The sequence below is a fragment of the Erinaceus europaeus genome, chromosome 8 (genome assembly GCF_950295315.1).
Source record: "Erinaceus europaeus chromosome 8, mEriEur2.1, whole genome shotgun sequence".
Classification (NCBI taxonomy): Eukaryota; Metazoa; Chordata; class Mammalia; order Eulipotyphla; family Erinaceidae; genus Erinaceus; species Erinaceus europaeus.
In genome coordinates, this window is record NC_080169.1 from 20503765 (window position 1) to 20517229 (window position 13465).

General features: G+C 40.8%; 1 protein-coding gene across 3 annotated transcripts in view; it reads left to right on the top strand.

Moving 5' to 3' along the window:
* Positions 1-13465, top strand: part of SPAG1 (sperm associated antigen 1) — an 89831-nt gene that overhangs the window by 60600 nt on the left and 15766 nt on the right. For all 3 annotated transcript variants that reach the window (XM_060196020.1, XM_060196019.1, XM_060196021.1), the window contains exons 13-14: positions 2650-2802; positions 9434-9600. In XM_060196020.1, coding sequence (XP_060052003.1) covers positions 2650-2802; positions 9434-9600 — 320 coding nt within the window. The remainder of the gene's footprint in view (positions 1-2649; positions 2803-9433; positions 9601-13465) is intronic.

The window sequence follows — 13465 nt, forward strand, 5'->3', positions numbered from 1 at the left end:
TTTTTAACAGAGCACTGCTCAACTCTGGCTTATGGTGATGGGAGGGTTGAACCTGGGACTTTGGAGCCTCAGGCATGAGATATTCATCTTTCTCTTTATGGCTTAGCTCATTTAACATAATTCCTTCAAGCTTCATCTAAGATGAGGTGAAGGTGAATTCATTTTTACTAGCTGAGTTATATTTCACTATATATATGTGTATGTATATATATATATCATAACTTTCTCAGCCACTCATCTGTTGTTAGGCACCTGGGCTGCTTCCAGGTTTTTAAAAAATTTTTATTTATTTTCCCTTTTGTTGCCCTTGTTTTTATTGTTGTTGTAGTAGTTATTATTGTTGTCCTCGTTGTTAGATAGGGCAGAGAGAAATGGAGAGAAGAGGGGAAGACAGAGGGGGAGAGAAAGATAGACACTGCCTGTGAAGTGACTCCCTGCAGGTGGGGAGCTGGGGGCTCAAACCGGGATCCTTTGCTGGCCTTTGCTCTTCTCGCCACCTGTGCTTAACCCGCTGCGCTACTACCCGACTCCCTGCTTCCAAGTTTTGGCTGTTACAAATTATGCTGCTATGAACATAGGCATAAACAGATCTCTTTGGATGGATGTATTTGTTTCCTTAGGATACATCTCCAGGAGAGACACAAATCTAGAGACAAAGGGAGATAGAAACAGAGACACCTGCAGCACTGCTTCATTGCTCATAAAATTTCTCTTCTGTAGGTGGGGACTGACTAGAGGCTTGAACCCAGGTCCTTCCTTGTGCATTGTAATATATTTGCTCAGCCAGGTGCACCACCACCTGGCTCTTGAAAAAAAATTTTTTTCCAGAGGTAAGGTGAGAGACAGGGAGAGAGAGAAAGAGAGAAAGAGAGAGAGAGAGAGAGAGAGAGAAAGGGGAGGGGAAGAAGAGACATTTTTGTAGCGCTACCACTTATGAACCTCGCCCTTTGTATGGTGCTCCTGCTCCTATGGGCTCAAACTAGACCTTTTGGGATGGGAAAGTGTCTGCTCTACCAGATGAGCTATCTCCTGGCCCCAAGCGCATTAATTGTACCTCGCAGGGTTGTGAGAATCGATTAGGTGAGAAGACAACAGTGTAAGCAGATGCTTGGTCATGTTTCCTCTTTGTCTGGTCTGTCTCTGCAGGAACTGCTAGAAGATCTCTTAAGAGTATTGGGGGTGGGGAGACAAATTAAGCCTCCTTCATGCACATCAAGTATCTGCTACATGAACTACTGTTAACAATTTAATGACTGAACAAGAAGAGCAAATGTGCCTCTCCAGGGTGAACACTCTAGTGCAGAGACTCATTAGTGGGTTATCTTGTGTATATGTCCCTGCTGATTTTCAAAAACATGACATTGAAATACATCTCTGTTGACACTGGAAATAATTCATAGGCTAAAAAGTGTAAGGAGAAAGCTCATAATTTTAGCTCCTTCATTGTCACTGATCTGTTTCTGAAGCCCTTCAGCAGCAAATAAATCAAAACAATTCATATTATATATCAGAGAGATGATTTTCAAAATGTAACGTTTCTTTTTTAATTTTTTAAATTATATATATATTTATTGTTGTCGTCGATATTGGATAGGACAGAGAGAAATGGGGAGAAGAGGGGAAGAAAGAGTGGGGGAGAGAAAGATAGACACCTGCAGACCTGCTTCACCGACTGTGAACCGGGATCCTTACACCAGTCCTTGGGCTTTGCGCCACGTGCGCTTAACCCGCTGCACTACCGCTGGACTCCCTAATTTTATAATTTTTATTTATAAAATAGAAATATTGACAAGACCATAAGATAAGAGGGGTACAATTCCACACATTTCCAACCCCCAGAACTCCATATCTCATCCCCTCCCCTGATAGCTTTCCTGTTCTTTATCCCTCTGAGATAATGACCCAGGATCATTATGGGGTGCGGAAGGTGCTTCTGTGTCTGGCTTCTGTAATTGCTTCCCCACTGAACATGGGCGTTGGCAGGTTGATCCATACTCCCAGCCTGTCTCTCTCTTTCCCTAGTGGGGTGGGGCTCTGGGGAAGCGGGGTTCCAGGACACATTGGTGGGGTTGTCTTTCCAGGGAAGTCTGATTGGCATCATGGTAGTATCTGGAACCTAGTGGCCTCACCTGAACTTCCCAGTTTTGAAGCAGTCTCCTTGCAGAGCTCAAGCCAGGTGGTGTCTCCACTCCCTGTAATATGTTTCTGTGCCTCATTGAATACGTAGATGGAAATAAGAATTTTCCTTTTACTCCCTTAACAACAAGGATCTGTTTGAAAGCCTGCTCTGCCTGGTGCTCTCCTGGGTTTTGTTATGGCCACACATTGGTGGAGTGAGAAGGCACTGGGGAGGGGAATTTGGGAGAGGGAAAGGGGAGTGAAACCAAATGCCTGCAGCCTGGGAGCTTAATCTCAGCGGGGGGGGGGGGGGGGAGAGTGCTTTGGAACTGGATTAAAAGAAAGGAAGTAATCACAGATTTGATTGCTTTGCTACTCCTGGTTTGCCTTTCGGATATGTCACCAGGTTCCGACATGAAATTCCGGAAGTTTCTTATTTGAGAGTCAGTGTTGTAGTGTATATATGCTTTTAGTTTCAAAAAAGAGTAGTTTCTCAAAGCAACTAACATGTAAACTTTTTGCCTTCTTTAGGTCTCTGGAACTTCATCCATTCTCACTGAAACCTCTTCTGAGACGAGCAATGGCCTGTGAAACTTTAGAACAGTATCAGAAAGCTTACGTGGATTACAAAACAGTGTTGCAAATAGACTATGGAGTCCAGCTAGCAAATGACAGTATTAACAGGTAACCTGATCTGAGGCAGCTACCTTAGGGCTAGTTTTGTAATGGAATTATATTCTCCCCGCCCCTTTCAAGAATGATATCAAAATGTGGATGTGTTCTCAGCTGTTTACTTTACTAGAATGCCTTCTTCCACTCCATCAAAATCAAATGACTCTCTTTGGGACTTAATTTCTAACCCCACAATACTTTTCTAAAACCTAAAATATGTGTTTACTAGTTTGTTTGTTATCACAGTCACTTACTTATTTCTTAATTCCACAGGGTGTATAGCTTTCCTTTGCTGCTCAAAAGGAGAACTGATTTTTCAGTATTTTAGGAAAATATTTTCATTGATGATGTAAATCAGTAGTAATTGTAGAATGTAACCCAGAATTATGGTTGGGAATTGCCATGTTGAATCTTCTCCTGTAGGATTTTCAGATTTCCTGATCATAGCATCTGTCAGTGGACATATTCTGTCAGTGGACATATTCTGACATGTCTGTTGTGTGTCCTCAGGATGATGGATGTCTTCATGAGCCTGCAAGATATTTGTACTATATAGCTTTGCAACTAGACAGTCCTCTCGGACGAGTTATAATGTTTAATGGTGAAATAGCAAAGAACTTGGACATAATTTTATTTATCATCTGAGTAAGAATGAGGATGTAAGAATTTTCAGCCTGCACACATTTGCTTTCTGGTACAATTTGGAGATTACTAATTAGATGGCATTTGTCGGTATTTATATGATGCTCTGACTACATTTGTCCAAATTATGATTTTCTCAGGTATTTGTGTTAGTCCGTGCCCTGTATTGGTGTCTAGCATCCCTGCATCTCCCCAAAACATAGAAGGGGGAAATGATTTATTTTTTATTTTTTGTTTTTTAGATAATCTAGAATATAGGCAGGGAGAAAAAAATATATATAAAGCAGATTATCCCAAAGTATGAAAATTTGTTAGTACGTTAGGGGTGTGTGTGTTGTGTGGGACTTAAGGGTGTCACAGAGGTCAGGGATTGTTTTTCCAAGTTCTCATCAGACCCGGGGTGCGTGGCCAGTCCCACAGGAGTCAGCTGAGTAAACAAGAACAGAGAGCAGCAGAGTCATTCTCTTTTGCCCAACCTTCAACAAAAGGATTCCATTGCTAGCTGCGCTGAAGGAGAAGCCAGTGGAGAACAGGAGAACGTCAGTTATGTGCCGTTATATATGTCTTCCTGTAGCTGGAAGACAGTTCTCTCATAGGAGCATTATTTCAGTTTGAAACTTCAAGTTTACAGAGGATCACCTCTCTGTCTCTTTTTCTTTCTATCTGAAAAGGTCAGCTTGGAGCAGTAAAGTCCCAGTTAAGACCTAAAAATAGTTGAACTGAGTGTACATAACAGGGGGCCAGTGGTACACACCTTAGCTAGCACACATTACAATGTTCAGATACCTGGGTTCAAGCCTCTCGTCCCACCTGTAGGGGAAAGCTTCATGTGTCTCTTTCTCTTCCTTTCTGTCTCCCGCTTCTCAATTTCTCTTTGTCACTATCCAAAAATAAATAAATAAATAAACTATAAAAAAAGAATGTGCAGGGGCCATGTGGTGGCACAGCTAGTTAAGCACACGCATTACAGTGCACAAGGACCAGGGTTCAAGCCGTTGATTTCCCCACCTGCAGGCGAAAAGCTTCACAAGTGGTGAAGTAGGGCTGCAGGTGTCTCTCTCTATCTCCCCCTATCCTCTTGGTTTCAGGCTGTCTCTAGCCAATAAATAAAGGTAATTCTAGAAATTTAAAATAAGAAATTACTATTTTTAAAAATTATTTTAAATTTAGTTGCCCTTGTGTTTTTTTTTTAATTTTTATTGTTGTTACAGTTATTATTGTCATTATTGATGTCGTTGTTGTTGGATAGGACAGAGAGAAATGGAGAGAGGAGGGGAAGACAGAGAGGGGGAGAGAAAGACAGACACCTGCAGACCTGCTTCACCGCCTGTGAAGGGACTCCCCTGCAGGTGGGGAACCGGGGGCTTGAACCGGGTTCTTTACGCCGGTTCTTGCGCTTTGCGCCACGTGCACCTAACCCGCTGTGCTACCACCCAACTCCCCCAAAATTACTATTTTTTTTAAAAAAAAATAATGTACATAACATGAAATTCATTATTTTAAAGTATACAGCTTAGTGGTACTTGTATTACAATCACAGTACAATCTTATTATCACCTCTGTCTGCATCTGACCCTAGGAAAACATAGGTTTGAGATATATGGGTCCTTATATACACAGATTGTTTTCAGTGAATATATTGGAAAGCTTTTTTGGATTGGCAATAAAAAAAAAAACAACTGGGACTAAGTGGTAACATACCCGGTTGAATGCACATATTACAGTGCGCAAGATCTGGTTCAAGACCCCAGTCCCCACCTGCAGGGGGCAGCTTTGTGAACAGTGAAGTAATGCTGCTGGTCTCTCCCTGTCTCTCTCTCTCTTCCCCTCTATTTCTCCCTTCCCTCTTGGTGTCTCTATCCAATAAAGTAAGTAGGACTTGTACAAAATAAATTTAAAAATGGCAGATGAACTGTGTAGCCTAGAAACATTGAAAAAAGGGGGCCAGGAGATGGCATACCTAGCAATACACAAGGACCCAGATTTGAGCCCCAGGTCTCCATCTACAGGGGGAAAGCTTTGCGAGACGTGAAGCAGGACTGCAGGTGTCTCTTTGTCTCTTTCCCTCTCTGTCTCCCCCGTCCCTCTAGATTTTTGGCTGTCTCTGTCCAATAGATAAATAAAGATAGTGCAAAAAAAATTTTTAAGGTATATATTAAAAAAAGAAATGCTGAAAAAAGACGTGCCGTGAATGTGTTACACATTCATATGTGTGCTATCATAATGGCCTATTTTTTACCATTTAGAGCCACATGATATATTCATCTAATGATAAAAAATTAAGATTTATAAAAACTTAATGCATGTAAGCCATACATGACTATCTGTGGAGAGAAGTGTAGGCCATAATTGCATGAAGTGAGTCGTAGAGCGTACTTACTGCTGTACTAATTTTGTCACTACATCTTGTTACTGCAATTGCTCAAGTGTCCTTAAAATGCTACGTGATGTGAATCACCTCCATGTGAGGAGTCCATCTCTCCAGTAAACGCATCATAGTAGACAGTGACTTCTCACGGTTTTCACATATTTTTCATTATGTTTACCACAGTTCCATAAATCTTAAGTTAACACCGGGGACCTTTGTGTTTGATGCGGACGTGCTTCTGAGAAAGAGAAAAATTTATAGCAGATACTAGTAGATACTTGCAGATGAGTCACCTTAAAAACTGATGATGTGGGGGCGAGGCAGTAGCACAGCGGTTAAGTGCACGTGGCGCGAAACGCAAGGACTGATCAGGGTTCCAGCCCCAGGTTCCCCACCTGCCACCTGCGGGGGGGGGGGGTTTGCATCACAAGTGGTGAAGCAGGTCTGCAGGTGTCTATCTTTCTCTCCCCCTCTCCGTCTTCCCTTCCTCTCTCCATTTCTTTTTGTCCTATCCAACAACGACAACAGTGACAACAACAATAATAACTACAACAATAAAACAAGGGCAACAGAAGGGGAAAAGATAGCCTTCAGGAGTAGTGGATTCGTAGTGCAGATACAGAGCCCCAGCGATAACTGGAGGCAAAAAAAAAAAAACTGATGATGTGAACTGCCTGTGTTGATAAAGTGTAGTACTGAAAACATATTTCCTCTCATCATTTTCTTAATACTTCCTCTAGCTTACATTATTGTAAGAATACAGTAATACCTGTAACATATTTTAATTGATGTTGCTAAAATGTCTGGTCAACAGGAGGCTATCGTTAAGTTGCTTTGGAGAAGTCACATGTTATACAGCCCTTGAGTTGTTCTAAGGTCAGCTATTCCAAAACATGCCATTACTCTACAAGGAAACTTTGTCCCTATTAAGCAGTGACTCTTTGTTCTCCCTTCTCCCAGCCCCTGGAAACCACTAACTTTCTTTTTGTCTCTGTGGATTTACCTTTTCTGGATATTTCATATAAATGGAATCATAGGATATGTACCTTTTTTGTTTGGCTTCTTTCACTTAGCATTCCTTTCAAGATCCATCTATGATGTATCCTGTATAAATAGCTTTTTTATGGCTGAATAATATTCCATCACATGGATAGATCACATTTTGTTGAACCATTCATCGTGGATACTTGGGTTGTTTTCACCTTCTCCCTTTTGTAAATAGTGGTGCTGTGTACATTTGTGCACAGACTTTTGTTTGCATCTTGCTTTCAGGGTTTCTGGGTCTGCACATAGGAGTGGAATTACTGGCTAAATGATAGTTCTGTGTTTAGCTTTTTGATAATTGTGTTATGCTTCATATGACTGAAGCCTCTTTGATGCACGTTGACTTTAAAAATGCTTTCACCTTTTAAATTGAATGATTCTTGCTGATGATACAATCATTTTATAAGAAGATGAGCCTTTTTCTGGATTTGCCATATATTTTCTGTAAACTATCTATTTAAAAAAAATTTCACTATCCATATTTATGCTTGCTTTTCCATCTAAGCAATAGCAGCTTTATATTTTTTTAATTTAAACATCTGTATTTACTTTTGTTTCTGTCTTCCATTAACCATATTCCTCTCTTCCTCTCTAGGAATCTTATATGTTAAATCCCCCTGCATATACTTATTCACTCCCTGGCAACACATCATCTCTTTTCAGCTGCTTCTTCCTTCCTCTCTGCTGGTAATACAAGTTTTGCTTGAGAATTCTTCCCCCCCCCCCCCAGAGCTTTTCCTTCTGCACTATGGGTGGTTATATATTAATATTCAAGCTAGCTTTTTATAGTAAAATAAATTAGATTTAGTTATCATGACCAAAGATTGTTATGGAAATTTCAGTTTGAGGAACTAGGGAAAGTATGTGTATACTTGTTTTTATGTAAGTATACAAAGTGTATAAATAAACTTGGATGCATTTTAATAGTGACTTGTAAACTTTTTCAGTCTTGGGAAGCAACATTTTACAACCAGATTCATCCCCAAAGACATCGATTTTGTTTCTAAACTGAAACAAGACATTTGATATGTCTTCAGTGGTAAGAGTGAACACTGAAGGTGTTACTCTGGATTTTGTGATGGCCTTGAATGAACACCATTGACCAAAGGGCCTTTGTATGAGACTCTTGTGCCCTTTTCTTTCATCTTTATATGAAAACAAAATCAGTGGGAAATTTTAGAGATGAAAAAAACACAAGAGTATCTTAATCACATGTGAATATATATATGTGTATATATATATATACACATATATATGTGTGTGTGTGTGTTGGAGGTTGTAAGCAGCAAGGATTTATTTGCTGAAGCAAAAGTACAGATTAGTCACAGATAGCATACCCCAAGGAAATGTAGAGTGGTATATTCCTAAGGGAGAAGCCAGCCAGGGCTTACTGTAAAGTAGAGGACACTCCAGAAAGTTGGAGTGGACTGTCACAAGGTGTAGACTATCGCTCCACATGACAACTAGACCTCATCAGTTTCAGCATCTAGTTTTTATTTTATTTTTAAGGAATGTGTATTATTTATTTATTTATTATTGGATAGAGAGAAATTAAGAGGGGAGAGGGAGATAGGGAGAGAGACAGAGAGACACCTCCAGCCCTGTTTCACCATATGCGAAGCTTTCCTACTGCAGGTGGGGACCAGGGGCTTGAACCTGAGTCCTTGTGCATTGTAATGTGTGTACTTAACCAGGTGTGCCCCTAGTCTTATTTTATTTTTTATTGACACCAGGGTTTTCACTAAGGCTTGGTGCCTGCACAATGAATCCACTGCTCCCAGTGGATATTTTTTTCCTTTTTGATAGAGACAGAGACATTTGAGAGACAGGGAGGGAGAGAGAAGAAAACATTTGCAACACTGGTGAGGACTGGGGGCTTGAACCCCAAGGTTCATTCTTGTGCAGATTTACAATATGTGTACTTCACCCAGTGCACCAGCACCTGGCCTCACTCAGCGGCTAATCTTTTTTTTTCACAGCAACATCTTGTTTATTTATTTACTTACTTATAAACTTTTTTTGAATATTTATTTATTTAGCCAGAGCACTGCTCAGCTCTAGCTTATGGTGGTGTGGGGGATTGAACCTGAGAACTGGAAATTTAGCATGATAGTCGGTTTACATAACCATTATGCTATCTCCCTCACCCAGCAGCTAATCTTGTAGATATGTCTTTAGTGTCTTTCTGAGCATAGAGATTTCGAAGTACTTCGGATCATCCTCACAAGTAATATATAAATTTGGTAATTAAATATTTATAGTATATGGGCTATTTCCTCTAGGGCTCCTAGAATTTACTTTTTGAAACATTAAAAATTAATAATAAGAAGAATAAATAAGAAATGCATTCATTTTTTTTTTCTTCTAGTACAAAAACAACCAAACAGAACCCCTAGAGTTAATCATTAGTGGCAACTTTTAAAATTCCTGAAGGCAGTTTCCCTGGGCAGCAAGTAGCTCAAGATTATGCTTTCTCCAGGAAGGACTCTGACCAATACAGCATGTGTAAATCTTACTCTTAAATCAGATTTTAAGTGACATTAAAAAAGCAAATTGAATAATCAATAGAGACACTTACTTTCTTTATAGAATAACACGGATCTTAATGGAGCTGGATGGATCAAGCTGGCGGGAGAAATTGCCCCCTATCCCCTCTGTGCCCATGTCAGCGCAGCTTCGAGCTTGGCAGCCTCCTGCAGAGACAGCCCCGGACCAGGTGGGAGATTCCCGCAGTCAGCATCAACTGGGCATCACAGGTGAGGGGTGTCTTCTCCTTTCTTCTGAGGGGCTTCTGAGTCAAATGTATGTTGATAGGAAAGCAGGAGGACATAGGCATAGACACTGGGGGTTAGTTTTGGGTTCAAGAACCTGTTTCCTCTTCCCCCCGCCTTTTTTTTTTTTTAATATGGCATATGCAGTGCTGGGGATTGAATCCAAGGCCTCATCCATAGAAGTCCTGCCTGTGCTGCTGTGTCACCTTCCTACCCTTCATGACAGAGTCTTAAGGGAGTTTCATACCTCCAGGGTCTCAGTGTATGTGAAAAGATGAAATATGCAGAACTAGTGCAGGGAAATGTTCTCATGAAGAAGTAAGGATCTACATAATAAGAATACTTAGCACGGGTACTGACTGTGTATAAGGGACTGTGTATAAGCCTTAAGTATAAGGGACTAGCAATATAACTCAATGGTAGAACACAAGCCTCATATATCTGAGGTCCTGGTTTTGGCTTCTAGCACTAAAAATATAAGAAAGGAAGAACAAGCTTTAGGTAGCATGCAATGTAGGGGAAACAGCATAATGGTTATGCTAAAAGACTTTCATGCCTGAGGCTACAAGGTCACAAGTTCAGTCTTCCCTGCACCACCATAAGCCAGAGCTTAACAGTGTTCTGGTGTTAATTAATTAATTAATTAATTAGTATGAAGCTCTCTGCAACACAATATATAAAATAAATAGGGCTAAAGTGTTTAAATCATAAAAGAAAAAAAATTTGGGGGGGGACCTCCAGGGTTATTGCTGGGGCTCAGGGCCTGCACTACGGATCCACTGCTCTTAGAGGCTACTTTTTTCACTTATGTTGCCCTTGTTGTTTTATCGTTGTTGTTAGGACAGAGAGAAATGGAGAGTAGAGGGAAGACAGAGGGGGGAGAGAAAAATAGACACCTGCAGACCTGCTTCACCACTTGTGAAGGGACTCCCCTTGCAGGTGGGGAGCCGGGGGCTCGAACTAGGATCCTCATGCTGGTCCTTGTACTCTGCATCATGTGTGCTTAACTCGCTGTGCTACCGCCCAACTCCCTTCATATATATATATATATATATATATATATATATATATATATATATATAATTCTTTTTAAAAATTTCTTTATTGGGGAATTAATGGTTTATAATTAACAGTAAAATGAAATACAATAGTTTGTACTTATGTAACATCTCTTAGTTTTCCACATAACAATTCAAACCCTACTAGGTCCTCTTCTGTCTGCCTGAACCCTCCCCCCACTCCAGAGTCTGTTTCTTTGGTGCAATACACCATCTTGTATTTGTTTTAAAAGATATTTGTGTACTTTAATAAAAGGCCAGAGTGCTACTCATCTCTGACAAATGGTGGTGCCAGAAATCAAACCTAGATACTCAGGCACACAAGTCCTGCACTCTGACATGCTGAACTATCTTCCTGGCTCTTACGAAGGTGTTTAGATGAGCTAATAGTCTTAGGAAAATCATGGTGATTTCTAGTTTCGTAGTCTTAATTTTAGTGGATCCTGTCACAAAGCATTTGCTCAAAAAAAGTGTTTTTTTTTCGTTTTATTAACAATACGCGTATTCACCATACTGTAGATATGTGGTAAGGAATCATAAACACAAGTATAATCAGCTTTTAAAAAATATTTATTTTACTTTCTTATTGTTGAATAGAGACAGAGAGAAACTGAGAGGGTAGGGGAGTATATATAGAGAAAGAGACAGAGAGATACCTGCAGCCCTGTTTCACCACTTGTGAAGCTTTCCACCTGCAGGTAGGGACCAGAGGCTTGAACCTTGGTTCCTTGTGCACTGTAATGTGTGCACTTAACCAGGTGCATCACTGCTTGGGCCCCTCTTTTTCCTTTCTTTCTTTCTCTCTTTTTTCCCCACTCCTCCAGGAATGAACTCATGATCTAGCTCATGTGCAGCACCACTGCTGAGCACCCTCCCTGAGCTGATTTTCCTGTTCCTATTCTAGAAGAGAGACAGACAGACAGACAGACACAGGAAAGGGAGAGTAACCTCACAGCACAGCTTCATCATCCAGGGAGCTCCATGGGTGCTCTCCACTGTGTTTTCATGTGATGCAAGGACTTGAACCCAGGGCTTCTGGCTTAATAAGGTGTGTATACTACCAGCTGAGCTATTGCCTAGTTCCAGATCAGCTTTCTGTCATACTTGTTTATTGATAGAATGTGTGTGTGTGTGTGTGGGGGGTGAGGGTAGATAGCATAATGGTTATGTAAACAGACTGTCGTGCCTGAGGCTCCCAAGTCCCAGGTTCAATCCCTGCACCACCATTAGCCAGAGCTGAGCAGTGCAAGGTACCAGAGGCTTAACAGACATTGAGGGAAGAAAAGATGAAAAAATTTCAGCACTTTGGGACGGGGTGGGGGTGGGGGCCCTCTCTGATATTCTGTTTAGGGCTTATATACAAAAATCTATAGGGATTATCATTTGTGTTAGATCTTTTGAAACATGAAACATCAGGCAGAATTTTTCTGTGAGTTAAAATGAAAGATGAAGGATCAGGAGGTAGTTCATCTAGTAAAGCGTACACTTCACCTGATGTGTGAAGCCTTGGGTTTGAGCCCTGGTATTACATGGGAGTGTCACAGCAACAGGATGCTCCATGAATAGTGGTGAAGCAGTAGCTCTGGGAGTCCGCCTCTCTCTCTCCCCCTTCCTCCCCCGCCCTTCCTCCCTGTTTGCTTCTCTCTATATATCTGAAGTAAAAATGAAGTAAAGTCAGTCTGAGAGTGATGGGATCACATATGAAGCCTTGCTGCAAAAGAAAGTAAAGTAAAATAAAAGATTAAACTACTTACATAAAAAAGATACCTGCAGGGGAGTCACTTCACAGGTGGTGAAGCAGGTCTGCAGGTGTCTGTTTTTCTCTGCCCCTCTCTGTCTTCCCCTACCCTCTTCATTTCTCTCGGTCCTATCTAACAACGACGGCATCAGTAACAACAACAACTACAACAACAACAACAACAACAACAAAAACCCCAAAAACAAGGGCAACAAAAGGGAAAATAAATAAATTTTTAAAATTTTTTCAAAAAAGATACTTCATCCCATTTGTTCATTTTAGATTTATGCTATAAATTAAGCACATCTGATTTCTAGATTGTGGAACTTAAGGGTATATTAAATTTAGGTAATTTTTAGATTGAGGTAAAGAAGGCAGAGAGGGAGAGAGAGAGAACAAGAGACTGAAGGCTGCGGCACCAAAGCTTCCTTCAGTGCTCTGGGGGCTAGGCTTGAACCTGGGTCATTCACATGGCAAAGCAGCACACAATCCAAGGGACATCTTCTTTAATTTTATTTACTTATTATTGGACAGAGACTGAGAGAAATTGAGAGGGGAGGGGGTGATATATATATAGAGAGAGACAGAGAGACACCTGCAGCTCTACTTCACCCTGCAGGTGGGGACCAGGGGCTTGAGCCTGGGTCTCTGTGCATTATGAAGTGTGCGCTTAACCAGGTATGCCACTCCCCTGGCCCCCAAGTGGATTTTTTTTTTTTAATTTTTAAGTTATGGATAATTTTTTTCACTTCCCTTCCTCCCTCCCTTCTTCCCTCCCTCTCTCTCTCTCCTTTTCATCTTTTCTTTTCTTCTTTCTTTTTTTTTTTTTTTTTTTTTTTTACCAGAGCTGTGCTCAACTCTGGCTTAGGAGCTTTAGGCAGGAAATTTTTTTTTTCACATATCCTTGCCCTATATTTTTATTTTTTATCATGAGAATATATAGGTATAAACCTTTAATTTTAATGCTTTGTGTGTATTAGGAGACTTTGGTTGTGGGGGACGGGCAGTAGCTCAGTGGGTTAAGCTCAGGTGGCACAAAGCGCAAGAACCGGCT